This window comes from Pelodiscus sinensis, chromosome 18, assembly GCF_049634645.1.
Source record: "Pelodiscus sinensis isolate JC-2024 chromosome 18, ASM4963464v1, whole genome shotgun sequence".
Classification (NCBI taxonomy): domain Eukaryota; kingdom Metazoa; phylum Chordata; order Testudines; family Trionychidae; genus Pelodiscus; species Pelodiscus sinensis.
The window spans coordinates 30,692,910-30,719,436 of NC_134728.1; the positions used below are offsets into that span (position 1 = coordinate 30,692,910).

General features: G+C 52.1%; 1 protein-coding gene across 5 annotated transcripts; it reads right to left on the reverse strand.

The window, feature by feature from the left end:
- Nucleotides 1–258: 258 nt before the first annotated feature.
- On the reverse strand, nucleotides 259–15,885 carry TGIF2 (TGFB induced factor homeobox 2). 5 transcript variants are annotated; one of them, XM_014575288.3, is made up of 3 exons: nucleotides 15,753–15,885; nucleotides 12,731–12,969; nucleotides 259–3,422 (listed from the first exon to the last, which is right to left on the reverse strand). In XM_014575288.3, exons 1-3 carry the CDS (start codon nucleotides 15,769–15,771, stop codon nucleotides 2,826–2,828), a joined length of 855 nt encoding a protein of 284 aa, XP_014430774.2. In that variant the 5' UTR covers nucleotides 15,772–15,885; the 3' UTR covers nucleotides 259–2,825. The 5 variants fall into 5 exon arrangements, with proteins under 5 accessions (XP_014430774.2, XP_006126736.2, XP_014430773.2 ...); XM_006126674.4 differs by lacking the exon at nucleotides 15,753–15,885 and adding an exon at nucleotides 14,959–15,195; XM_014575287.3 differs by lacking the exon at nucleotides 15,753–15,885 and adding an exon at nucleotides 14,612–14,759.
- Between the last annotated feature and the right edge of the window lie 10,642 nt (nucleotides 15,886–26,527).

Genomic DNA, 26,527 nt, shown 5'->3' on the forward strand with positions numbered 1-26,527 from the left:
CATGCAGGCCTGGCATTTAGAATGGCCTTTTAGGTGCAAACTCAGGACCGCTCATATGGACTGATGCCCAGTTTGTTAAATCACTTTTCAGACTGGAGCTGAATTTTAAACGCTGAATCCTGCTGGTTAAATTTGCAGCAGAATGAGGTTTTGGATCACCTGGCCTACCCCAACCAATACATATTTATATACATTATGAATACCAGAGTGAAGAAACATCTAGAAACCTAGGGATCACAGCACATCCACTACCATGTATTTTTTTTTTTAAAAAAAAACACCTTTATTTGACAAAAAAAAGTTATTTACAGTAGTTTTTTTGCTCCATAAATTTCATTCAAAGGATTCTCCCCTCCCTTTCGTTGCTTCCTTCCCCACGGCATCCAAGCCCAACCCGGAGGTGCTTTACCATCAACATGCCAAACAGGATACAGCTGTGTGCAGCCCATGCTGACTAGAGCACTGTGGGAATCGCAGTTCTCCCCCTCCTTTCCCATCTCCACCAGTCCCCGCTGCTCAGCCCAGTCCCAGGAAACTTCCTTCCTTTTTGCCAAGAAGAAAACCAAGAAGGCGGGAACTCTCTCCCTCCAGAAGCCCCGTCTGGGATGTCCAGGAGGTTGCAAGCAAAGCATTGGGACCGGGAGACAAAAACTAAATTGATCACTCTTGTCCCTTTCTCCACACCACACAGTTCTGCAGGGAACACCACGACAAATACAAACCCAGGCCAGGTAGCTGCACTGCAGTGAAAACAGACAGGCAACGTTTCAGGGTGTTCGCCCTGCCCTGCACCACACGGCATCCTTTGTACCAGCACAAAGTGGGAGAGAGACACCAAACAAAGTGCATTTTATACCCACTATGCACTGGGGTTAAGGATCTCACATAGCGCATGGCAACAGGATGTCAGGTGGCCTGACTCGCCTGCAAGACATGGAAAGGATTCTCTTTTTCACTGGCTTCAGCCCCTTCTCCTGGCCTCATTTTACCCCGAGCAAAAGGTTATTTAAAAAGGAGGGGTGGGGGAATTTCCCTGATAAGCAACTTTTCCTTTCACTGCCCCAAATCCCACAATGCATTGCTCTCCATCCACATGAGCCTCAGGCACGGATGCCAATCATATCCTGCAGACTTTAATATCACTATTCATGCAACATAATAATTAGGCTAACAACCTAGGATTAGTGTTTCTCAAGATAGATACAGAAGTACATATATATCGCTATTTAACTTACATTTACAGTGAAACAGCAAAATTCAACGCAGGGAGGTTCATGTGACCCATGGTATTCCCATTTCTGCAGCCTCCAAAAGTTACAATTCAAATGAAAGGTGTATGGTCTGAAACTCACAGCTATTTGGATTCAAAACTGCTTGGCATGGTTTGTGGTCTAAGCCACCTGCCTCCTAACCCTACACCCTTACTGGCCATTACAACTATTCACAGGGCGACAGAGTTTTGTTTGTTTGTTTTGCTTTTTGGTGTTGTGGCCACAGATTTTGCAGGCTCAAAGTGCATGAGACCCTGCTCTGCGCAATAAGCCAGCTGGCCACGAGATGTCACCATTGCTCCATCAGCATGGCAGGAACTACATTCAGCATGATAAAAGCAAAGGTTTGCAAATTCCAACTGAGCATGTGTTTCATTAGGCAGTCTGTTAGGACATCATTAGCTTAACCAAGACTCTGCTTTCCAAGCGATGCCTAAATGTCTGATGCAGGCTGCAAACATTACATCAGCAACAGAACAAACAGGCAGCCCATGCCTACAAAGATGTGCTCTTTCCAACAAAGAGAGGGAATTACAAAACCAAAAAGCACAAATTATTTCACAGTCAAGACTTATCTCCATTTCCCCTCCTACCCCACCCCCTCCCGCCACTAAAATGCCCTTTCATCTGCTCTTGGTCGGTATCCTCCCAGGGCATCAGAACACTCCCCTCTCCCTTCCATGACATGAGGTGCGCATCCTCAGCAGGAATGCAAGAGAAACAGGGAAACGGTGGAAGCATTTGTCAAAGGAAAAAGTCACAAACAAGAAATGTTCTCAGCATCTAAGACGGCTGAACAGCACCTCGGAGATTTTACTGGCAATAACAACGTTAAGGGGTTTTCTTTCCTTCAATGGAAAAAAATGCCACAGATTTAAGATTTCCAGTTAGTTTGATCTTTGCCCTTCCACAGGCTCTCCAGGGCCATTCAAGGCAGACCCTTCCATCCACAAAATATATACAAGGCAGAAACAAAGAGGTGGCCCAGGGAAGTTCAGGGGAAAGTCTTTTCCTCCTGGAGTGCTCAACATCTGGAAGGTGTCCCCGCCCCACACCTTCCCCCCCTTGGTTGTTGCTGGCCTCTTCATTTGTTTTTGTCTCACAAAGTCAGCAGGTTTTCAGAGTCTTAGGCAGCAACACTCAGCCAGCCACAAAACTCTCGTCACATCAGCCAATCAGATCCTTCCAAGGAGCCAGGCTACCTCCCTTGGGCCCTGCCACAGAGGTGGTGTCACCAGCATGATGTCAGAAACCCAGGGTGGAACCAGAGGCGTGGGGCACATTTGACAGCTTCCGAAGGTGGGGACAATGAGAAGGTGAAGATGCTCCAGTCCACCAGGGCTGCTCTGTGGAGGCCCGAAAGGGGTCAGGCTCTTGCGGGGAGCAGGCTGCATCTCTGGAGAACGCCTGGGGAGAGGGTCTTACTGCTGAGGAAGAAAAAATAAAACCAAAACCAAACCAACCCAACCCTTTGGCTGGCAGAGGCCAAACCCGACAAGAGCCCTGGGAGATGGGAAGGGCAAGCAGACCCAGCTGGAACTGGCACAGGGCAGGTTACTTGGAGCCTGGGGCCGCCTGGGGCTCTGGGTGCCATAAGGGGGGTAGCTGCCCATTCTGCCGCTGCGATTCCAGTTCGGCCGCCTTCTGCAGTGCCACTTCTACCAGCAGCTGGAAGCTGCTGAAGTCCTCGCCGAAGAGCTCGGGCGGCGTGGGGGGTGGGGTGTTAAAGAGTCCGTTGGTGGGGCTGGCTGCGTCCGTCCTGGCCAGTAGCGCCATGGTGCTGCTCGTTGTGCTCAGTGGAGGCTTGGGGTGGGGGTCTGGCTCCATCCGGGGAACAGGGGGCTTCTCCTGCTGGGTCCCGGGGGTGCTCCCCGCTGTCAGGCTGCTGGCCAGTGGCTGCGCAGGGTGACAGATCACCTGGGGGCTCACAGGCACTGACAGCACTTTGGGGGGGGTGCTGCCAGCAGCCGTCGCGGAAGCCACAGGAGGCATCACCAGCACCCCAGCGCCCATGGCAGCCCCCCGAGGCAGGGCCACGTCTGTGGTCTTGCCCCCTCGGCGGGAGATGGTGAACTGGTTGGGGTCCTTGCCGTCCTTGCGCAGCATGTCGGGGAGGAGCCGCCGGCGGGCGTTGATGAACCAGTTACAGATCTGCGGGGACAAACACAGCTCGGTCAGTCCGGCGGCCAACGCAGCCCCGCAGGAAAGAGGCCCAGGCACCACCGAGCCAGGGGCCTCATCGGGCCCCCTGCAGCAAGAACGGCTCCCTGGGGACGGAAAGAGCAGCCGAGTCGTCAGCCATGATGACCCTCCGGCCAGAGCCATGCCCCCCCCCTCACCCCACGCACAGAGAGCGCGAGCTTCCTCTCAGAACCGCCTGAGGGAGGGCAGGAGCGGCTGCCATCTGCCCTTCCAGCTGCGGCCGGCCCAGGCAGGTCTCAGTTGCAGCCAGTGCTCCAGAGGGCCCAGGCAAGTTACACGTTCAGCTGTGTAGGCCACCTTGGGGCAGGGCCAACGCCATGCAGAGCTGGCCTGGCAGAGGGGAGGCTGTGGCCCTCTGTGCTGGGACTCAGGGGCCTCATGGGTGGGGATGTAGCCCCCCCCCCCCCCCCGCACCATGTTACTCTCTGGCTCGCGGGAAAGCTTTGGTGCAGGCCACAGACTAGCCCCCCAAGCCGTGACTTGGTGCGGCTGGAACACCTGTAGCTCTGGCCACCAACGCTGCGTCAGTGGGCTCAGAGCCGTTAGCTGCAGCCTCGGTCCTGCTCCCAAAGCTTCGCAGAGAGGCCAACAGCCCCTTAGCAAGCCCTGTGGTTCAGACCTCTGCAAGAGCAGGGCCATTTGAACTAGGGGCTGTTGGGAGATGGAGCAGAGCCCCCTGCCCAGGTTGGGTGGGGAGGTCTCAGCCCCAGGGGGCCTGCCACGGCTGCATGGGCCCAGCCTGGCTCCTGCTCCCCGGCCTTCACGACAGGCTCTGCAGTATAAACCTTACTGAGCTTATTTAAGCTTTATACTGCAGAGCCCGTAAGCACCAGGATTTTTAGCAGTCACATTTTTAAACACATTTTTGCGTTCCTAATTTGCACCATTCTGGGAGAACCACACTGAGGGAAGGGAACGGGAGAGACACAAACACTGCAGGCGTCAGAACTCCCAAGTTTTCCTCTGCGCCCCTCTTCGGATTAAGCTGAGGCAGGGCACCGAGTCCGACTGGTTTGGCCCAAGAAAGCAGCTGCTCTCTTATCACCTGAGCACGCCTTCTACTCGGACCCGCTGCCCAGCCAAAGCTCACCGGGAGTCTTCCAAGATTCCTAACATTCCCTTGCGCCAGATCTGATCGGGGGGCGGAGTGGAAGGAGAGGATGCAGCATCGTACAGGGCCAACTCCTGCCATCAGACTCACTGGAGATCAATGGGCCCAAAGAGCCTTGATCTGGAGACAAATTTCCTTCCTTGCTAAACAAACACAGGCAGATTAGTTTAACATTCTTGCCTGCAGGTCAGCCTCACTCAGGCATGGCGGAGACTCCTCCACATGGCTGCTGTTAGGGTAATCACCACCCCAGACTCACTCTGCTAATACGATGTCAACAATGTGGGTTTTAGTTCTAAAGCTTTAACTTTTTCCCATCTCAATGTCTACAGTCAATAATGTCTGGCCCTCCCCCACCCCAGTGTTTCCCATAGTTGTGAAGATTTAAATAGATCAGAGTTCTTAAAAACTGATATTGTCCATAAAAAATGAATTCTGCCAAGTCTATTTATATGGGCCTTTCATCCCAGAACATTTTTCAAAATATATAGTTTGCAGAAATCATTTTACACCATCACAGCTGGGGTGACATGCAGAGGCTGCTAACAATGCATAGCAACTCTATAGCTAAGGAGAAGGAGTACACGTTAGTTTGCTACTGTGTGATTCCATTTCTTTACAGAAAGACAGCCCTTTCCACCCTGGATAGACTGGTAATACTGCAGTGCGTTAGAAAAGCAGTACTAAGAACATATCATTTATTCTCCCAACTAGCAAAACTGTAGTCAAACTCTCAAAAGTGCTCAGATTTCTGAAGGCTCCAACTGAGCATGGCTCTGTGGGTAAATGTTTGCAAGCTCCTTGGAAATGCAGCTGACATTTATTTAATTTGCTCCACAATGTATATCAATATCTAAAACAATGATTAAAATCACTGTGCTCTTCATAGAAAGCAATTAAGTATATGAAGCACACAAACTGACTGATTTCTTACAAATCAACAGCTGTGAAAAATATTCCCTCCCCCAAGGATTGCAAGTTGGATCACTACTACAACCTCCATAGCTTTTTTTGGACTTTCAGGCAATAGTTTGCCTCTGACATCCTTGCAAAACTCACCATCTCACGCCACCTGGGCCCTAATCTTGGAAGCGGGGTGAAAGCTCTAAGTTCTGCTCTTGGAAGATTTCAAGGATCAGACAGAATGTGTCTACAGATTGGACCTCCCTGGCCCTGCAGTCTCGGGACCGGACGGTCCCAAACGAGGGATTTTGATGGACATAGGGAGGTCAATTCAGGCCCCTCTGCTACTGGACTCCTGGCTCTCCTGGGGTCCACCAGCAGATAGTCAGACTCCCAACCCCCACTTGGCTCCTCTGCCAACTGGTCTGGCTCCTGTCCTGGACACCAGGCTCCCTGGGCTGCTGGTCCCAGCCACTGGGCGGATTCCTCACCCCCAGCCGGGCTGTGCTGTAGGCCTTGGCCCTCTGCCCCTGGGCTGGCTCTGCTGTCAGCCCCACCACTGGGGCTCTCTGGTCCTGCAACATCTCTGGTCTGGCCCAGAGAGTCACAGACCGGAGAGGTTCAACCTGTAGTTTGATTTTCTTAATGGGGCACTGCCAGAAAAATGACACGCTCCATTCTATCCCACGCTCCCACTACAGTCAGAATGGTCATTGGATTTCAGTAATAGCAGGACTGCGACCCATCATTTAACACCCTCCCTTCTTAAAACTATAAGCAATGATGTAAACTGTTTACCAGGAAAAAAAGCTTTAAAAGCCTGTTGGACTTTGTGCCATTCATATTGTTTGTTTTCCTTTATACATCTCACTCAGTGCGGCCAGCACAGCTAGAGGGGAGTTTGATGGCTGCTTTACCGGGATAACTGCGGGTAGCACATGAGGGACAGATCCTCAGCCGATGTAAACCGGCACCGCTCTGAGTCACAGCAGGTAAAGGGTCTGTCCCCCCAAGGAGGTAGTCAGATGGGTTAGGCTTGGTTTCTAGTCAGCTACACTCTGTGTTAGACATTAGCACAATTCTGTGCCCGGATCCGTGCCACATAGCACCTGGATTAGACAAACGCCCACTGCTGGGAGGCTTTGTAAGTAACCAGCCAACGCAAGGCCCAACCCTAACTGCCCTCTCCCCCTTTAAAAGTAACCCAGCTTATTTTTAAGCAAGGCAGGCGCTTTCCCTAGCACCAGCTCTTTTGCTATTCCCCATTCCAGCACACACAACTCCGCAATCACGGACCATGGCAGCACTTTGCTTTGGCTTGTCTCAGGCCAGTAATGTACCCGCTCCCACCAAAGCTCCTGGGAGCTACAGGTGCTCAGCATCACTCAGGATCAGGCCCCATGATAGATGGGGGGAGGGGCCTGTGCATACACTCTCCTATAGAGTAGGCCTGTTGGGTTCCTCTACATTTTCTGTTTGCATGGGGGATGGGTAAGAAAAGAAGCAGGGCGGGGGGGTGGGTTAAGTCAATTTCAAACTCACAGGCAACAAAGCTTTTGTTGAATCTGCAGGTTTCCTGGGATCAGGCACAACAGTCTTATCTACTTTGCAAGAAGTGAACAGATACATGGCTTCCTGGTTTCCCTGGAGACTGAGCACTGCTGCTCTCGCCCTCATCTCCCAGCCCCGGCCCCTGCTCTGAGGGATTGTGGACAAATATATAATCACATGCACCGGAGGGGAGGGGGGGGCTGGTATTAAACCTGATTTTTAAGAGACTGAGAGCCTGGGCGACTGGCAGCAGTTCGAATGTAAATGTCAAATCTAAACCTCCCATGCTCTCTATGGGGAGCATTCTGGACTCAGGGCTGATTCGGGTCCTCCCCTGGCCTGAGTCTGCCACCCCACCAGGATATGGCAGGCGGGTTACCCCAGAGCATCCTCCCCCCACCATGCAACGGATCTATGGGGTGGGGGAAGTCCGTGAAAGTCACATTTTGTTAGTACACAAGAAGCTGCTTTAGGGCACTTATACCCTCTTTGATACCCTTACAATGTTTTAAGTTTTTCCTGTTCCAGACTAACTTGGCTACCCTTTTGAAGTCTTTGGATTACTGTTATTCTTACACCCCAAACTTATCAATTTACTGGCCAACCACCCCAAGCCAGCTGCATCTCTCTTAAGCATCCCTGGAGCAGCTCCCGGGTTCCCAGGACGGAAGGGAAGCAAAGTTGAAAGTCACATGCTGAGTGCATGTCTGCCCTGCTGGTAGGGGGGTCAGTCAGCTGTAACAAAAAACGGGGCCAGATTGTCCAAGCGTGTACAGAAGCTGCAGGTCACTGTGCACATCTCGATGTACTGTTAGGACATCCAGTCACATAATCATGACTTGAAATTTGGAGATAACTGGCACCTGGCTTATCTGGAAAATCTGGCCTTAGTCACCTTGAAGGCTTGAGAACCCTGAACTTCTAAGTTCAGTTCCACAGCAAGTTATATACAAGACTATGTAGCACTTTAAAGACTAACAAGATGGTTTATTAGATGATGAGCTTTCGTGGGCCAGACCCACTTCCTTCTATTACTACAGCAAGTTATGTGAGAGACAGAAAACCAGTATTAGCTGAGTCTTCATAGGGACAGCAGCAAGACAGAGCATAATCTTGGCTTCAGATGTCCCCTTTAAACAGGGTGGAATGATTTAAATCACCAAAAATATCATTGATCTAAATCAAGTTACCAAAAAGCTAAAACAGACTGTGCTTAGGGTGCACTTAATTTTGCAGTAAGCCCCATTGAACTCACAACTATAGGACGGGGTCCCCTTGGAAAAGCTGAATTAGGCTGAAGTAAAACAGGGAACAGCATTTATAACATCACCATTATGATCTGTGGCCACAATGTTCCAAAATAAGGGATGACACTCAGTGGCAACTGGCAACTCTAGACATCTCTAGCTGCAGCTTTCTGTGTTGTACACTTACCTGAGCAACAGATTCTAAACCTGGCGAGCTAATTAAACAAGCGCTAAACTCAACTTTTTTTCTAGCAACACCCAATATAGCCAACAGCTTGGGAATTTACTTGTCAAATCACACTTATATTAAAAGGCATGGAGAGGGTCTTGAAGAGGGATGCATTGTGAAGAGAATTATTTACATTTCTAACTAGTCGATCCATTCAGCCATTATCCACTATCCACATCTTCAGCTAAATCATTTTCTCCCAATAAGCAGATTTCTTATAATTTTTCAATCTTGCAACTAAGACCTGCATCTTCTTCTTGCCATTGGTTACATTTGACACCTTTGCCTTTTTTACCCAGGGAACAAATGTCTTCAAAATATTCCCAGAGTCTCTCTTTTACACTCAGAAGCCAGGACAGTTTTTCTGTGGCAAAAATGTAGGGAACTAGAGGGAGCTATGTGAGTGCTGAATAAGGTCTTGCCTTTTTCTTTCCAGTCCACTCCACTGTTCCTTTCTATGCTGCCTTCATCCTTCCCTATATATTCTGTGTATCTTAAGACATTCTTTTACTCACTCTTCTGCTGTGCTTGGCCCAAGTCCACTACCACATAAGCACAGAACAAAAACAATCCTAGCCAGCCTGTGTCTCTTTGCACACATTACTTTTTAGTCTGCTGAGGAACAGAAATTGAAAGCCCAGAACTTTCAAAAAGCAAGAGCTAGTAGTTAGGCTGGACGAACTAGAGCCATTAATTCATTTTTATGAGACTAAGTGTAGGTGTAGCATGTTTGTGATGAGATTTAATTGTAACATTTTTAAGTGAGAAATTTAGTATTTTATTGATGATTTAAAAAAATTAAAATCCAATTTAAGTTTTTTAAAAAAATCTGATTTTTTTTAAATAAAAAATATTTTTTTTAATCCATCTTGAGGGTCAGGCCTGATCTGCAAGTACTTGAGTGCTACAGAAGGAGTGGTGGCTATTTGGTAGGTGGCACTTTTCCTCTAAGCCAGTGGTTCCCTACCTTTTTTTATGTCAGAGACCGGCAAACTCATTCACAAACCTTTGGTGGACCAGTAACATTATAGTTACATGTTTGCAAACTCATTATGCAAATAATGTATATGCAAATACAGTGCTACCTGACCACTTATTCCCAACCCAGTCCCTTGCTCCCCAGTGCCTAACACCCTTTGACCCTTTAACCTCTGACTCCTATAGCCCATGCCAACACCTTCTTGCCCCGTGACTCCACCACACCCTCACCCAACACCCCATTGCCCCCACCCCAAAACTCTCCAGAGCAAGGCTGCCCCCCTAGGGAGCGAGGCTGTTACTGCAGCACAGAAAAGAGGAGTGGTGCACGCGCGCTCCCTCCACCTTCGCGCCCCCTCTCCCCAAGCACGTCTTGCACCCCTACAGGCCGCTATTACTGAGGAGGGGGGTGCCTCCTCCGTCTCCTCCTGATGCCACCTCAGTGCCACCGCTGGCAAAAGTAGAAGAAGGGAGGGAAGTGCCTCTTCTTGCTGCCACCTCGGTCCTAGTGCCACCGCTGGCAAAAGGGGCTGCGCGGGCAGGGAGAATGGCTGTTGGCGGCTCCCGTCTCCTTCACACCCCGCCTTCCCCAAGTGCAGAGGAGGAGAAAGGCACCTCTTGCTCCACCTCTTCCTGACGTTCCTCAGCCACCATGGCTGCCGGGGCTGAAACGCTGTGAACAGCCGGCTTGAGTTCTGGCAGTCGCTGCAGCCTGGCAGCCAGCAGGATCGCAGCCTGGAAGCGGCCTGCAGACCAGCAGTTGGGAACCGCTGCTCTAAGCCTGCACCAGTACACTGGCCCCAAGGTACCCTGTGCGGCTGCAGATGCCATCATTACAGTGTCATCCAAAAATTGAGCTTAATCATCATTTGCTGTCACTGAAGATCCCCAGCGCTTTTCACCAGCGTTGGGATATTGCAGACAGCACCCTGGCCAGATTCCAGCTTGGGGACTTACGCTATGTCCACATGAAAAGAAATAAAAACCCATCATCATCCTTTTGTTTCTTCTTTCTGTCTTACATGGTCACGCAGCATTGTTCTCCTCTGTTAGACAGCAGCTATATTCCACCTTAGAGGTGGCTGCATTTCAGTGGTAGACACAGGAATCCCAACATAAGGCATAATTTTTAAAATGTTTTAGAATCTAGGCTTGGAGAATAGTTATCAGAAAGCACGTACTTGTGTTGCTCTGTTGCATCCATGCATAGACGTGAGTGGCCCCAGAACTCACCCCAAATATCCAGAGCCCCAAAGAATAAGCAGAATAGAGCCCTCCAGCAGTTGGGGCCACAAGATGGAGGCGGGGAGGGAGAAGGCCGGGCACTCAGCTGCAGAGAGGAAGCCTGAAGAGCTTGTGCGTGAGGTTACCGACACGCACTTTTGCAGACCATGTCACTCCTGCGGAGCGTTTACCTCAACGGGAGCACCTGGGTGTATAGGGAGTGGCTGGAGGGAGGATCTAGCAGCACAATTCCTGCTGCGACCAAGAGGGTTTTTTGCATAACCCTAGCTAAGTGCCAGCTCTACAGGGAAGGGTACGACTGGGACTCCACTATTCACAAGGAAAGGGGTGTTCCTAGCAGCAAAAGTAACTTACAATTTTCTTACAGGTAGTGAGTGCCCTATCGCAACCCGGGTCCCTGCTGGCTCTTGCTGGAGCTGCACACCAAGGCACACCTGCTTCCTTTCACCTCAGGGTGTTCCCCACAATACTTATCCCCATCTAAGTGACTTCACATGGCAAAGTGTCCTGTATTCTGCTGCTCATCTTGCAGCACAGCTAAGGAGAGGAGGGTGCCTGCTTCCACCCAACCCAGGCCAGTCTCTCTGGGCCTGCATATGGGAGCTGCAGCCAGGTGGGCGTCTGCTCCAGTACAGAGTTGCCCTTCCCACAGCCCCTCAGCCCCTGCTGAACTGGACACTGTCAGGACATCTTTAGAGGCCAAACCAACAGGGTTTGAGCAGGCACATCCCACAACCTAGCGCTGCTCACAATCCCCCTGCAGAACATCCCCTCCCCAGTGGGCAGGGATATGGTTTGCCACAGAATGAGCACCACACACAAATCAAGCCTGCCAGGGCTCATGAAGAGGGAAACCTCACAGAGTGTCACAACCCAGAGAACTCTCCTGCTGCGGGGACTTGCCTACGCTGGAATTCCACAGCAAGAAAAGAAGGGACATGGAGGGACACATGTCAGCCCTGAATCTGTTAAATGTCACTCAGCAATGGGCTTTAGCTCTGTTGGAGCATCAGACTGGGGGCCCCATCAAAGTCTGGGACCTGGCAGCCACCTCACACAGGGAGACAGGGATCTGGAAGGGACCCTTACCCCGGACTTTGAGTTGTGCCCCAAAATTAATTCTCTGCACTAAGAAACCAGACCTCAGCCCCATTGTGCACTAGCCCACATAGGCCAGCCAATGTGCCTCATGTGGATCATTTACAGTGACTCTGCAGGAGTGACCAAGCCACGTGTCAGCCTGGCATAGCCCCTATTCAGAAGTGGGCATCATAATCTTCCAGCCATGCACAGATGGATGGATGCAGAATTGCTCTGGGATGTTGCTGCTCCCCATGCCAGCTTCCCCAGACTGGGTTACTGGGACAAAACCTCCCCCAATTCATTTGGGCAGATGAAACAGTCTCTGGAACAGCATGCTCCTCACAGCTGTGCTGCATCCACTTCTAATGGCATGGGTTCACATCCAGACCAGGTGTGAGTGGGCATCACTGCACAACATTTCAGCTTCAATTGAAATCTAATCACCTTTCAGCCTTCTCATCTAGCAAATCCACCAATCTGTCAAAGGAACTACTTGTTAGGAGTACGAGAGGCAGCCTCTGCCCTTTAACTCAGCACTCCTGAGAGCAACGGTTCCATAGCTCTGCCTAGAAAGACTTTATGAACATACAGAAATAAAAACCCCAAGGCAATTTTAGTAAGAGCAGTGGTTACACCCAATCCTAAAGGCCAGCGCCTTACAGTTTTGCAATGCGGTTGCACTCAACAGGGTGTTAAGTGTTATCCAGGAGGAAAGGTGCTCTACGTTATAGCATTACAACCTGCAGTGCTCTTGGAGATGTTCACATGCGTTCTCCTTTGCACAATACAAATGCAAAGCAGTTTGCTGCCAAATATTAGGCAGGGTCAGGTCCTACCCCCATATGGCATGCATTTAACTTGTGCCCTGGTGGAGGGAGCCAGAGAAAGTCGAGAGAAGCCATGTTCTTACCTGCAGCACAGAGAGGTTGGTCTGTCCAGACAGACTGAGTTTCTCTTGCTCAGATGGATATGCATTGAACCTATGCTCGTAGAGCCAGTCTCGGAGGATCTTCACTGATTCTTTTGGGAGGTTCCCTCTTCTTTTCCTCTTGTTCGACTGCAACAGTTCCAGAGAGGCAGCCCCATCATCTTCTCCGAGGTCGCTGTCTGACATGGTGGAGCTGCCTGCAGACCGCTCCTGGTTAAAGCCTAGTGGAGTGAAAACAAAGCAAGGTACAGGTTACACTGCATTCCACGCTGTGACTGCCCTGATGCAAAGGGGTTAAATTAACAAACCCGGCTCAGCTGAGGGGCTACTTTGGGCAGAATCCCAGCCCCGAGAGCTGCTCAGGAATGAAGATGAAACGGTCATTCGTCCTAGTCCCATGCAGACCCCCAGCAGTGAGGCAAAAACCCTGCGCCTCCTTCAAGCAGCATGCAGGTCCATTGCCTTTTATTCCCCACCACCACACAACCAACACACACACACTCTCTCTCTCTATGGGTAGCCTGTTCATATTCATCACAGAACCCCTTCATGGGAACTACACAGAAGGTGCAGGGTGCTCTGTGCCTTTGAGCAATGGGCCAGTTGTTCAGACAACTAACTTTGGCCTCCAAGGCCCTAATCCAGCAGATTCCAGTGGGCCTAACACTCCTATTCCCCTGGGACAACTCTCTGTGCGGAGTTCAGTACAAGTGTAAACTTGTGCAGGATCAGAGCCCGGCACTGGCCACTTTCTTAGGGAATACACCCCAAAGCCAACCATGCCTTAGGAATGTGCACCCAGCCCCATGGCATGTACCAGGCTCCTGTCAGGCAGCCTTACAATTCCAAGTTGTGACAGCAAGGAGAAGAAACACCCTTTGACCTTGCAGCGCATCCCAGGTAAGATCCTGAGCACGAATCTAACCCTCTGCCTGCCAAGTATCTCCAGAAGCCCACTGGGCGCGCTAATCCTCCCAACGCGAATACAGGCAGCTCAGAGGGGTGGCCCTGTCAGTCTGTAACTTAAAACAAACTTTGGGAAACTTTGGGTCCTGTATCAGAGGGGGAGCTGTATTAGTCTGAATCTGCAAAAGCGGCGAGGAGTCCTGTGGCACCTTATAGACTAACTGAAGTGCAGGAGCAGAAGCTTTCGTGGGCAAAGACCCACTTCGTCAGATGCATGGTCCTGTGGCGCCCTAGCGAGACACAGAGCCACTCGTGAGCGGTGGGGCACCCTCGGGAGGACACGCACAGTTACTCCTGGGAACACTTTGCACAAGCTCATTTGCGCCTCTCCCGCCCCCTCCCCCACGCAGCTGCAGCCTCTGCACTAATTGATACAACCCTCCCCCCTACACACAACTCAATGGGCGAAATTCAAACTCGCCTGCGGCCGATCCCTGCCGTTCCGGGCGGCTCTCGGCCATGCGGCAGAGCGGGGCTGGAGGTGCCATTCGAGTCCCCGGCGCCGCCCGCCCACAAAGCCCGCCCCAGCCCAGGGAGACGTGAGCCCCCCGCAGCAGCGCGGAGCGAAGCTGCCTCCCTAATTAAGCAAATGGAGCCCTGGCCAGGGGGCTGCTGGGGGCGGTTCTGCGGCTTCCCTTTGGCCCCGCGCTGCCCCCGCCGCCAGCTGCCCGGGGGACGCGCGACCAGCCCCAGGAGAATCCACAACAGGCTGGGGGGGAGATTTAAGACACGTAGGTTGGATCTAAGCCCCCCCGCCCGGGCCAAGCCCCAGCCACCCCGCGAAGCCGGTTCCAAAGTTCCACATCCCTCCAGCGCCGCCGCGAGCCCGCACAAAGGGAGCTCGCGTGTTCGCGGCCGCAGCGCCCACCCCGCGAGCCCCGCCAGGCGGCCACGCACCATCCCCCCCTGCAAGAAACTTCTTTACTCCGCCTGGACTCCACGGAGAGGGACACGGACAAAAAGGAGAAATCACGTGGCCCAAGTAAAGTTCCCCCTCTTGGACAGGGACAAAAAGCAGCCAGAGCAACATCAACCCCCCTTCCCTTTATTTCTGCAAAACCCGAGTTTATAACCGACCCCAGATCCGGTTGGGGGAGGGAGCAGGTTTGTTTGGAAAGTTGCGGATTGAATCCCGATGCAAGGGGGGGTTCCCCCTTTCTTTAAATCCCTGCATCTCACACACACTCCACACACAAAACAAACCGGGACTCCATGTTTTCTGCCTGTTACATCTGCGATCTTACCCCCAGACCTCCTTCTCTTTCTCCTCGGCCCTTCCATGGCATGGGGAGGGGCTCCGCCGGGTCCAGCTGCACTCCTCCCGGGGTGGAAAAACAGGGGATCCCCCCCAACAAGAAATCACGCCTAGAGGGGAGCAGAGCTCGGAGGGCGAGGCAGAGAGACACACAGAGAAAGTTTCTCTGTCTCTTTCCCGGAGTGACAGATGCCTAAACAGAGTTCTCTTTGTTCCAAAAGAAACAGGAACTTGCGCGCCCCCCCCCCACCTAACTTCCACCCCCCCCCGCGCTCCGGTCCCCCCCAGCTGTCACTTTACTAGCTCTGCAAACAAAAATTCCCCGCAAACAAGGATTGCGGGGTAAAGGCGGGGGGGAGGGGCGGGCTGAGATTTGGGGATCCAGAGGGGGTGAAATTAGCGAAGAGGGAACTATCCCCTGGGGATTTTTTTTCCGGCGCGGGGGGGTTGCTGTGCAAGAGGATCACGAGCAAGGCAGGGAGAGGCATGCGGTCGGGTTTGCGGGCCCTCCTGAAACGTTGCAAGAAGTGTGATCAAACAAAAGGTCCCCCTGCCGCCCGCCCCGTCTCTCCATAGCTCAGTGCTTTGAAGGTATTTTCCTCCTCTCCCCCCGGGGCCGTTTCTTTTCAGGGCGACGCAGGAGTTTCTGCAGAGTCTGTCGGATGGGGGGGCGCTGCTTGCCCCCCCTCCCCCGCGCCTTGAAAAACTCCCAGCGCGGCGCGTGGGAGCCGAGAGCAAAGCCGCGCTCTGCCTGGCACAAAGTTTGCAGCTTCCCAGACTTACTTTTCCTCCTGGGTTTCATTCCCCTGCCGGGCTCCGCTCCCCGCCTCACTCCAGCTCCGGGCTGCCCCCTCTCCCTTTGTGTGGTGGGAGGCTTGGGAGAGGAGGGGGCTGGGGCTGTTGGATGGCTCTTTAATACCTAACGCGCTGCCTGACAGCTCCGGCTGGAAACCACCTCTGGGCTTGACGTCAGATCCCTTCCCAGGGCTGGGTCCACTCCACGCACTTGGGCGCACAGTTTAGGGGCAGCAAATCGACCGCAGGCCGTTCCCTGGGCTCCCCCACGCCCCCTCCTGAGGCTCTGAAGTGCGGGGGAGGGGAAGGAGGAAGGGTGGGTGGGTCAGTGCAGCGAGTTGCCTCCTCCCCCCTGCCTGGAGGAGGGCAAATTGTCAGAAAAAACCCAACCCACGCGCGTAGGGGGCCCACGCCTCTGTGCAGATCCGCAGTACTAGCAGTGTGAGTACCTGAGGTCTCATAGTTGGCTGGCCCCTGTGAATCCGGACTAACTCCACTTGCCCCCATGTAAATGAGCTGGCAATGTTGCCACAACGCTACCCTGTGGATTTGGTGCAAAGCATGGGCAGGGCTGGCCTTACCATGAGGCGGCTGCCTCAGGTGCCAGACTGTGGGGAGGCACCGCTAGGACCCAGAGAATTGAACCTTTCAAAGTTTTGGCCCAAGCGAGGGGACAGGGGGGCGTCATTTGAGCTCCCCGCCTCAGGTGCCAAAATGTTGTGGGCCAGCTGTGATCGTGGGGGATTTTCAGGCTGTATACATATGAAAATGTGAATGGAAAACATTTTGTCCCAAAGCATGCTCCAGACTTTCCCGCCCAGAATTCCCTCCCATCACTTCTCCTTTAGGAAGACTCCGTCTTCTTTAGGCCCCAAGTCACTAATGCACATGCCTCATTTTAAGCACCACAGGGGTCCCACTGACTTCAGTCCCATTACCGTGGACTTAAAAGCCTTTGCAGAACTGTTTGCAATGCCCAGACATTTATAGTGGGAGATGTGGACAGCAGCAAAGCCCCATCAGGCCGCTTCCTTCAGCTATAGGCCTTGGAAGGCCCCAGTCCTGCCAGGGAATCCACGCGACCCTTTTGATGTCCTTGAAGGACTGGGAGGCGCAGCGGTTTGCCTTGTGCCAGGAGCCAGGCCTACCTTCTCAACAGCAAATCCAGGGACAGAATCTTGCAGAAAAGTTAAGAGTAAAATCTCTCTATACAAACGGACCATTTTCCTTTTCTGTAAGCAAATAGTAGAAAGCTGGCCTTCAGGTTAGCTTTGTCACTTTGCAATTATTAACATGGGAAATCAGAATCTTTGTGTGCATCACTGGGTTGCTTTACACTGAAGGGTTTCTTTAAAAGAAAGACAGTGGCAGGGTCAGGGTTGGGGAAGAGTTTCTTTTTGTGAAGTGTGAAGAGTAGGCCCTTGTTAGCCATGGAGGTGTGACAGGGTTATAAAAGGCAACCTGGGTCTGAGGCCTCTGGAGCTCTCTTCTCTCCAAGGCCTGTGTCAGCCTTCAGGGGCCTGTAATGTCCCTTCTCTTCCTGGCCCGGGAGGAGGTGGGCAGGACAGCTTTGGGTTGCACTCCAATGGGGATGGTGTGAGGGGACTGATTCACTCTAGTTATGTTGTCCCTGGATAACTGGATTTGTTACTGAGTAAATGATGAGTCTGTTTACTGCAATGTTTTAAAAGATTGTCAGGGCCCGCCAGTGTATTGGATGGACTTTCTCTCATGGCAGCTTAATAGATAAAACGGGAAGGTGCAGAGATCGCTGCATGTTTTGCTGCACCTTGCAACAGCCATCGCATTCAGGCTGCGTCTACACTTAAAAGGCCACCAGGACCCAGCTGTGGCGCTGCAGCTGTGTTGCTTGAAGCATTTCACTGTAGATCGGGGCAGGCAAACTATTTTGCCTGAGGGCCGCATTTGCATATGGAAATTGTATGGCGGAACAAGGTGGGGCAGGAGGACTGATGGGCTGTAGTGGCAGGGGGCTCTATAAGGGATATTACCAAGGTGGGGGGCGGGGGGCTCTAAGGGGGCAGTAGTGGGGATTCTTAGGGGCCCTGCTGACAGTGAAACCACGGTGGCCGTACCAGGCCCCACAAGAGGAAGAGGCACCCTAGCCTAGCTGGGAAGGGTGCAGCCCTTGGGTGGTTTCCAGGCTCTCGAGCGTGGGGCTGTAGGAGACCAGGGGGTGCTTGGGCAAAGGCATGCTGCCACGTGCTCTGCCTCTGCTGGAAGATGGTGGCTGGAGAGTGTGAGGAAGGGGGAGGGGACAAGTTTCTGGGCCTGCTCCTGGGTAGGCGCTTGCGGGCCACCATGGGCCGTCGTCTGCCAACCCCTGGTGTAGACACTTAGGCTTCGTCTTCACTGCCAGTTCTTTTGGCAGAAAATATGCTAATGAGGGACTCATTAGCAGGGCTCGACAAACTGCGGCGAGCGCCAGCCCCGCACCGTGCATGCGCCAGACCTGCACTGAGCATGCACGCTGCACCGGTGAATGGGGCGCACGGAGCGACCGGCTGAAATACTCGCCATGGGCGAGTAGAAACAGCGGTTTGTTGAGCCCTGTTCACTAGCATAAGTCATGATCTCATTAGCATATTTTCTGCCATTTCTTTTTGTGCAAGGGGTTTTTGCGCAAAAACAAGCAGTGTGGACGGTTGGTTTTTTGCGCATAAACCCTATTTTGTGCAAGATACTTATGCCTCTCTGGGACACGCATAAGGATCTTGCGCAAAACGGGGTTTTTGTGCAAAAAAAACCCCCATCCACACTGCTTCTTTTTGCGCAAAACCCCCTTGTGCAAAAACAGCTTGAAAAAATTATGCAAATGAAGTGTGGCAATATGCTAATCTGTGCTTCATTTGCATAGGCTCTTGCGGCAAAAGCCGCAGTGTAGATGTAGCCTTACTGCAGTGATGGGTGGGGTTCTCCAGTCAGTGTAGTTACTTCAACCCCTCAGGCTATTGACTGAAGAATTCTTCCCCTGACCTAGGACTGTCTGCCCCAGTGTTCAGTTGGTGTCACTCCATCTTGCGAGGGTGTGGATTTTCCACCTCTCTGCCAATGTAACGTTCCAGTAGAGCAGCCCAATGGAAGACTTGTGTTTTGACAGCCAAGGTGCAGGGCTATACATGGATCCTCATCATCACCTCATCTACCAAGACACAAGACCATCTGCCCACTGTACTGTTCAGCCGTTAGCTTAGGGCCCAGGTCTTTGAGTCGTGTGCTTAACCCCCATTGTGCTTATGTACCTTGGAGGCTCTGGACCCAAACTGCTCGTGCTCTTTGGTACAGGGGCCTGGGAATGGATTCTCTCCCTGCTGTTGTACTCAGTGCCCAGGGCCCATGGATGGTCAGGCCAGGGGTTGGTTACATCATTTGCTCAGCAAAAGGGAACCAGCGATGGTCGGACTTCCCTGCGTGGGCCCGCCGCTGAGACCTGAGTTTAGACCAAGGAGGCTGAACTCTGTAGCAGCTCAGCAGCTACGTGCTGGTTTAGGGCACCGTGTCGCCTCCCTGCCACCTGCAGTGCCCAGCGCCTGGCAGAACCGGGCTCCCGAGAGAATGAGTCAAAGCGGATGATGTTCCCAAAGGCCTGATTCAAAGTCAGTGCAGGGCAGCAGCACAGGCAGAGCCAGTCTTGCGTTGTGCACTTTCAAAGATGGGGGGGAGGAGGAGGCTGTGCCTTTGGCTTCAGTGGGAACAGGACCAAGGCCCTTCCTCTGGAACGTGGCTGCCTTTGGGTGTCTGACGTGTTGATTGTCCTGAATGTGCTGCTGTCTGGGTGCGGGGCAGGTGCTGGGTGATTCGCTGCGGGACAGGCAGAGAAGGGGACAAGAAGATAGCAAAGGGCTTCCTATGGAGCCCTTGTGAGCAGGGAGGGCTTGAGAGGTGGGGAGTGACTGGCCCCGGGGAGTGAAAGCGATTCCAGCCATGGCGTCTCCTCATAAAAAAGTCACTAGACATGTGAAGGCCTGAAGCGTAAAGCGGCGTTGGTGCTAGTACAGCTTCTGTCTCCCGTGGGCGTGGTGGTACTGCTCTTCGGTTGGCCTGGCTCCTGCCTCTCATGGAGGTGGGTTAACTGCAGTGATGGAAAAACTCCTCAGTCAGTGCAGAAAGCATTTACACACGGGAGCTTACTCTGGACTGCCGTAGCCTTCATGTGCCCTGTGGAGTCCTATAGTGTACTGGGTACTTACGCCGGTAGCATTCCTAGTGGAGACATGGCCACAGTTACACTCAGACAGCCCTAGTGTGGGTGCAGTCATACCAGTGTAAATGTACTGTCACGAATAAGCTTGACTGCTAGAAGCTCATTTATACTGGTATAACTGTGCCCACACTAGGGGTGTGTCTAGACTACATGCCTCCTTCGACGGAGGCATGTAGATTAGCCAGATCGGAAGAGGGAAATGAAGCCGCGATTAAAATAATCGCGGCTTCATTTAAATTTAAATGGCTGCCCCGATCTGCCGATCAGCTGTTTGTCGGCAGATCGGGGCAGTCTGGACGCGACGCGCCGACAAAGAAGCCTTTCTTCATTGGCACAGGTAAACCTGGTTTCACGAGGCTTACCTGTGCCGATGAAGAAAGGCTTCTTTGTCGGCGCGTCGCGTCCAGACTGCCCCGATCTGCCGACAAACAGCTGATCGGCAGATCGGGGCAGCCATTTAAATTTAAATGAAGCCGCGATTATTTTAATCGCGGCTTCATTTCCCTCTTCCGATCTGGCTAATCTACATGCCTCCGTCGAAGGAGGCATGTAGTCTAGACACACCCTAGGTGGTTGTACCATGTGGACAAGGCCATAAATCCCCCATACAGACCCTCCTCTTATAGCAGACACAGCCTAGTTTCTGATCAAGTACTGATTTTCTCTTTAGCTGGCAACTGACCCTCCTCTAGCTGTTTTGTTTTCTAAATTGAGTCAGACCAGGAGCAAAATTGAAGGAAATGGTTTGTGAACTCAGATGCATTTTGTGTCTAGCTGACATGCAGTGGCAAAACGCTTCCTGATGTCCACCTATCCCCTAACACAATTGTGTGAACTTGAAACTAGCAGAGCTTTTGACTGAAGATAGGAAGGGAAAATCTAGGTTGGAAGAAAAAAGGTTTTGAAAATCTCCATGGGAGCCGATCTGCATCTTGAAGTACAAAATACCTCTACAAGTCTGACCCAAGGTGGTTAGGTTGGGAGCTTTTGCTTATGATTAAAGAGCTGTTACATGGACCCTCTAGGCACTCCTATAATTCAGTTCAGGGTAAAAGATACTTTGAGGGAGATGTTCAGCACATGCCCCATTGACTTGCAATGGGATTTAGGGTCCTAAGTCATTTAGAACTGTGGAAGATGTCACCTGGGCACCCAGTTGCCAATTATGCCATTGAAAATGATCAACCCCAAAAGCCGGGGGTGTGCCGTTGGAGCAGGGAGAAAGAAGACGGGAATCTCAGAGGAGAAAACGTAAGGAACACTGCAAATGCAAACTGCAGGTGTGTTACTGAGTGATGGAGTCTATGAGCACAGGGCAGGGCTGGTGCTTGTGTTCACACTCGCTGAGTGTCAGAGTTTCCTTGTCAGAGGAGAGGGAAGCAAGGGGGGGCTTTTCCGGAGCCTTGGCCATTTGGGCTTTTCCTGGGAAAGGTTCCAGGGAGGCACAGAATATCCATCTTCAGTCTGGCTTTGTCTACACTGCAAGTTTTTGTGGCAGAAAATATGCTAATGAGCAACTCATTAGCAGGGCTCACCGAATCGCGGCGAGCCCCGCTTGCCAGCCGTGCTGCCCGGAGATCTGCGCATGCGCAGATCATTCTGCACATGCACAGATCGCCCGAACTCGGCTCTTCCGGGTTGCAATCTACTCACCATGGGCGAGTAGATTGCATTATTTCTCGAGCCCTGCTCATTAGCATGTGTCGCGATGTCATTAGCATATTTTCTACCGATGCTTTTTGCGCAAGGGGTTTTTGCGCAAAAAGAAGCAGTGTAGCCGCTTCCGTTTTGTGCAAAAAAACCCTTTTGTGCAAAATCCTTATGCCTCTCCCCGGGGCTACATCTACATTACGAGGTTTTTGCACAAAAACAGCTGGTTTTGTGCAAACACCGGCGGAGCATCCACACCTCAAGTGCGTTTTTGCACAAGTAAATCAGCAGAACAGAGGGGTTTTGCCGGTAGAGTTAGTCCTCTCCCCATGAGGAATAACTCCTTTTTGTGCTACAGCTCTTGTGCAAAAAGGCAGGTGTGGACGCTCCGGACGGGTTTTTGCACAAGAAATCCCTATCGGCAAAAGCACAGGTGCTCTGATGGCATGCTGTGAATGGCCATCAGAGCTTTCTTGCACAAGTGTGTCCATGCAGTGTGGATGCTCTCTGCACATCACTTTTGCAATGCGCTTTTGAGATCTGGACACGCTTTTGCGCAAGAATTTTTCAGATCTCTTCGGCAAAAGGCTTCTTGCACAAAAATCCTGCCGTATAGATGAAGCCCGGGAGGATCTTGTGCAAAAGCTTTTTTGTGCAAAACTGAAGTGGCTACTGCTTCTTTTTGTGCAAAAACCCCTTGCGCAAAAAGCCTCTGCAGAAAATATGCTAATAACATCGTGACTCATGCTAATGAGTCTCTCATTAGCATATTTTCTGCTGCAAAAACTTGCCCTGAAGAGGATTTTCTTTAAAGGGTTTTGCTGCTTCTTCAGCGCCCTCCTGCTGAAACCAGCAAGCTGCCGGCTGGAGCCCAGCTTTGCAGAAAGCTGTCTCCAGCTTAAACAATGGCACCTCCCACACCCTGCCCACCTCAGTGCGGTGTGAATTGCAAAGCCTACAGGCCCATTGAAATGCGAATGTCCTTAGACCATGCAATTTAGGAAACAATCAACCAGCTGGGTCAGGGGCACCAGAAAACACAGGCAGCCTGGGGGAGGAGACTGGCTGGACTGCAGCATCCGGGCCTTGTCCACTCTGGAGGTATTGGAACCTGTAAACTCCCCACTGGTGATAGCAACAGGGGTGGGGATCTGTCATGGAGGGAGAACTTGGGCATATTTTCTGAGAGCGGGTCTCTGTACAATGTGTAAAAGGTCAGCCATCATGAGAGCCTACAGTGAGCTCAGCCGCTGAGCTACTGAGTGAACTTGGGCGAGGCAGTCACTGGACCTGTGTGCCTCAGTTTCCCCTCTCACCCTTTGTCAGTCTGGTTCGTTTAGGCTGTATCTATACTGCAGCGGCACAACTGAAGCTACTCTGCTGTGCTGAAGACACTTGCTGCAGCAATGGAAGGGTTAATCCACGGCCCTCAGTGGTACCTTGGTTGACCGGATGTATCTTAGGCTGTGTCTACATTGGCATGATTTTGCGCAAAGGTGACCGCTTTTGCGCAAAAACTTGCTGCCTGTCTACACTGGTGGGGAGTTCTTGCGCAAGAACAACTGATGTTCTAATGTGTGAAATCAGGGCTTCTTGTGCAAGAACTATGATGCTCCCGCTCAGGAATAAGCCCTCTTGTGCAACTCTTCTTGCACAAGAGGCCAGCGTAGACAGGCAACATGAATTTCTTGGGCAAGAAAGCCCGATGATTAAAATGGCCATTGGAGCTTTTTTGCGCAAGAGAGAGTCTACACTGGCACGGATGCTCTTGCGCAAAAGCACATGCCAGTGTAGACGCTCTCTTGCGCAAATACTTTAACACAAGAACTCTTGCGTTAAAGAGTATTTGCGCAAGATCATGCCAATGTAGACGTAGCCTTACAGTTTGAAAAGGCAGAAATCTCTGGGGGCACGTGACCCTGTGTGCCCCTCCACTCTATTTCCCAATCCCTACGGTTTTGCCCCCCACGCGGCTGCCCCACTCTCCCCGGCTTGGTTACACTCCTGCCCAGGGCAGTCCCACAAAAGGCTTGTTTTTTGGTTCTGTTCCAGATGTGGCTGAAATCATGCGAGAACGGTCTCAGGCGGCAGAATTCTTGCAGGGAAAACTGACCTTGCAAAATTCAGGGTGGTGGAGACCTTGCTAGAAAGGCTGGACCCAGGAGAGTCCCACCGTCCTGGGGCAAGACCTCTCTTAGAGGCAGCTAGCAGCACTTCAGCACCATTGGATCCAGTTCTAAATCGTAGTCACAATTCCCACTGGAACCGAAATCCTCTCCTCTCCCCCCCAGGTCTGCCTTGCTGCACTGCCGGGGCCCACGCCTATACCCCTCTTCATTCCTTGGCTGCAGCTGCAGCAGGGGCCAGAGGGCCAGAGAGCTCATGTCAAGGCCTGTTCCCAGTGATAAAAGGACCAGGTCTGCAGACCCCTGAGGTGCCTATGGGAATCTGGGACCTGCCCGAGCCTGCGGAGGGGGGAGTGTCAGAGCAATGATTGGATCGATCCAACCTTTTCCAGGGTTCTGTTTGCTCTTTCATTTTGTGTGTACTGTGGAGCAGGAGCTAATGGCCCCCTGAAAGCTCCTTGTTTGCTTTCCGACCTCCTGAAGGCAGGGGGAGATTGGGCGAGGACTCAAGTGACTGAGCAGTTAATGAGTGACTTTCAGCTGAGGTAGAAGGGTGAGAGGCAAAGGGAGTTGAAGGCAAGGAAAGATCCTGGCAGCCTCAGGGCTGCCCATGTGACCATCACAGATACCCACATCGAATGGCAATGAATGGGGAGGAGGGGCACATGGGCACAGATTTAGTTCCCTCTGAAATGGCTTGGGAGCAGCTGGCTTTATTTTAACATAGGACAGAAGAGAAAAGCGTTTAAAAAGTAACAGGTGCCCACTCTATTGAATAGGGCAGGTTGGCACCTGTGTTACACACCTGCTGGCATCTGATCCCTGGGACTAGCTTGCGGGGAGGAACACCAGAGAGATCCTGGGGCGTGTCTGAGATGGCCAACATGGAGCAATGGTAACTAGCTGGAATAAAGAGAGGCAGATGGCACGGGGCATGGGCAGCTTGATTATTGTGTATTTTTGTTATTTAAGTGCAGACAATCTGGTCTGCACCAGTCGGCTATAAAAGGAGCCTGGCCCTGCATCGGCTTGATGACTGGCTCTTAAGAAGCCGGGGTAGCTTAAACTGAGAGTGTCCTGGGCCTTTGAGGAGTGGGTCATGGTTCCATCAGCCAATGAAAATGCTCTGAGGGCTCCCATTGGCTGTTTGCACTAGCAATAGGCAGAGCACTTGGGAGGTGGAAGTGTGGTGTAGTGGGGAGAGCGCTGCTCTGGGTGTCAGGAGACTTGAGTCTGCAGCCCTGTGTGTGATGTGAGTCAAGTGACCCCCTTTGGAAATTTGGTCTTTTGCGATTTGTAAGGGCTTTCGTCAGGACTTTTTCTAGGGGGAAGGTCAGATCCTGTTATCTACTGCTGGTTACAATGGTAGCAAAAGTCATGCTAAAGGGGCTTGGGTGTATTTACAGCTATGTGTATTAGATCCCACAGGGGGAGATGCATGCACCCGGTCTACACTGCCCTCTCCCTGCTATTGGTGAAACGGGAGGGGGAACTTCCTGCCCTAGATACACTTCGCAGATTAATATTTATAAAACCTCTCGGTGTGAGTATGGCACCTTACAGAGAAGGGATACAATCGCCTTGCCTCACAAGTGCACTGTCTAGATGTTGAGAGCCAATCTGTCCACCTAGCTTTTAATTATCTGTCACCATGGGACCTGAGCACCTCTAAAAAAGATGGATGCAAGTTTGGAGGGGGTGCAGAGGGAAGCTAAGGGAAACAGCAATAAGCTCATACAATTGCTTTGATGATTTGCACTCACTCTTGGTGCCCCATTATCAACGTAACTAAGTGACTCTCAATCTACTGTGACAGCACTCTTGGTTTATAGACTCATGGGCTACTTCTAGACTGGCTTGATTTTCCGCAAATGCTTTTAACAGAAAAGTTTTTCCATTAAAAGCATTTGCGGAAAAGAGCATCTAGATTGGCACGGACGCTTTTGCACAAAAGCACTTTTTGCAGAAAAGCATCCGTGCCAATCTAGATGCGGTTTTGCGCAAGAAAGCCCCGATCGCCATTTTCGCCATCGGAGCTTTTTTGCGCAAAACAGTTTTTAGCCGTCTACACTGGCCCTCTTGCGCAAAAGCATTTGCGCAAGAGGGCTTTTTCCCGAGCGGGAGCAGCATAGTATTTGCGCAAGAACACTGACAATCTTACATTACATCGTCAGTGTTCTTGCACAAATTCAAGCTGGGAATTTGCGCATGCTTTTGCAGAAAAACTTGCCAGTCTAGACGCAGCCATAGGGAACTGAGGCATGAACCTGTTTGTGTTCTGCTTTAACTGTATCGGGTAAGGCCTGGTCTGTGCACAGTGTTGCATGGGTAGAGTGGTGTCAGTTAGGGATGTGATATAAAGCCTGTTCCCTGATATGCACAGGAGTTGGCCAGCCTCGTAAAACACCTTTTATTCCAGTGGTCCCCAACCTTTGGAGGTTGCCGGGCGCCAGAAGGTGTGGCCGTTCGCCCGCCGGGTGCCAGGGGACGGGGCCCCCCCATATCAGTGCGCCTGGGGGTGGGGCCACCTCCAAGAGCCACGCGCCCGGGGCCAGTGTCCCCCCCCAAGCGTCGCGCACCCAGGGCCGGCGCGCCCCCCAAGCGTCATGTGCTCGGGGCCAGCCCCCCCCCAAGTGCCGCGCGCCCGGGGCCGGAGCTCCCCCCCCTCCAGGCGCCGCACACCCAGGGCCGGAGCTCCCCCCTCCAAGTGCCGCGCGCCCGGGGCCGGCGCCTCCTCCAAGCGCCGTGTGCCCAGAGCGCAG

Excerpts from the sequence above, each read along its gene's own strand:
- TGIF2 (XM_014575287.3), bottom strand. The coding sequence starts at position 14,744 with ATGTTGCTCTGGCTGCTTTTTGTCCCTGTCCAAGAGGGGGAACTTTAC. Across the intron at positions 12,970-14,611 it reads GTTTCTTGCAGGGGGGGATG|GCTTTAACCAGGAGCGGTCT; the intron begins GTGCGTGGCCGC and ends TCACTCCACTAG. Across the intron at positions 3,423-12,730 it reads CCAACCTCTCTGTGCTGCAG|ATCTGTAACTGGTTCATCAA; the intron begins GTAAGAACATGG and ends TTGTCCCCGCAG.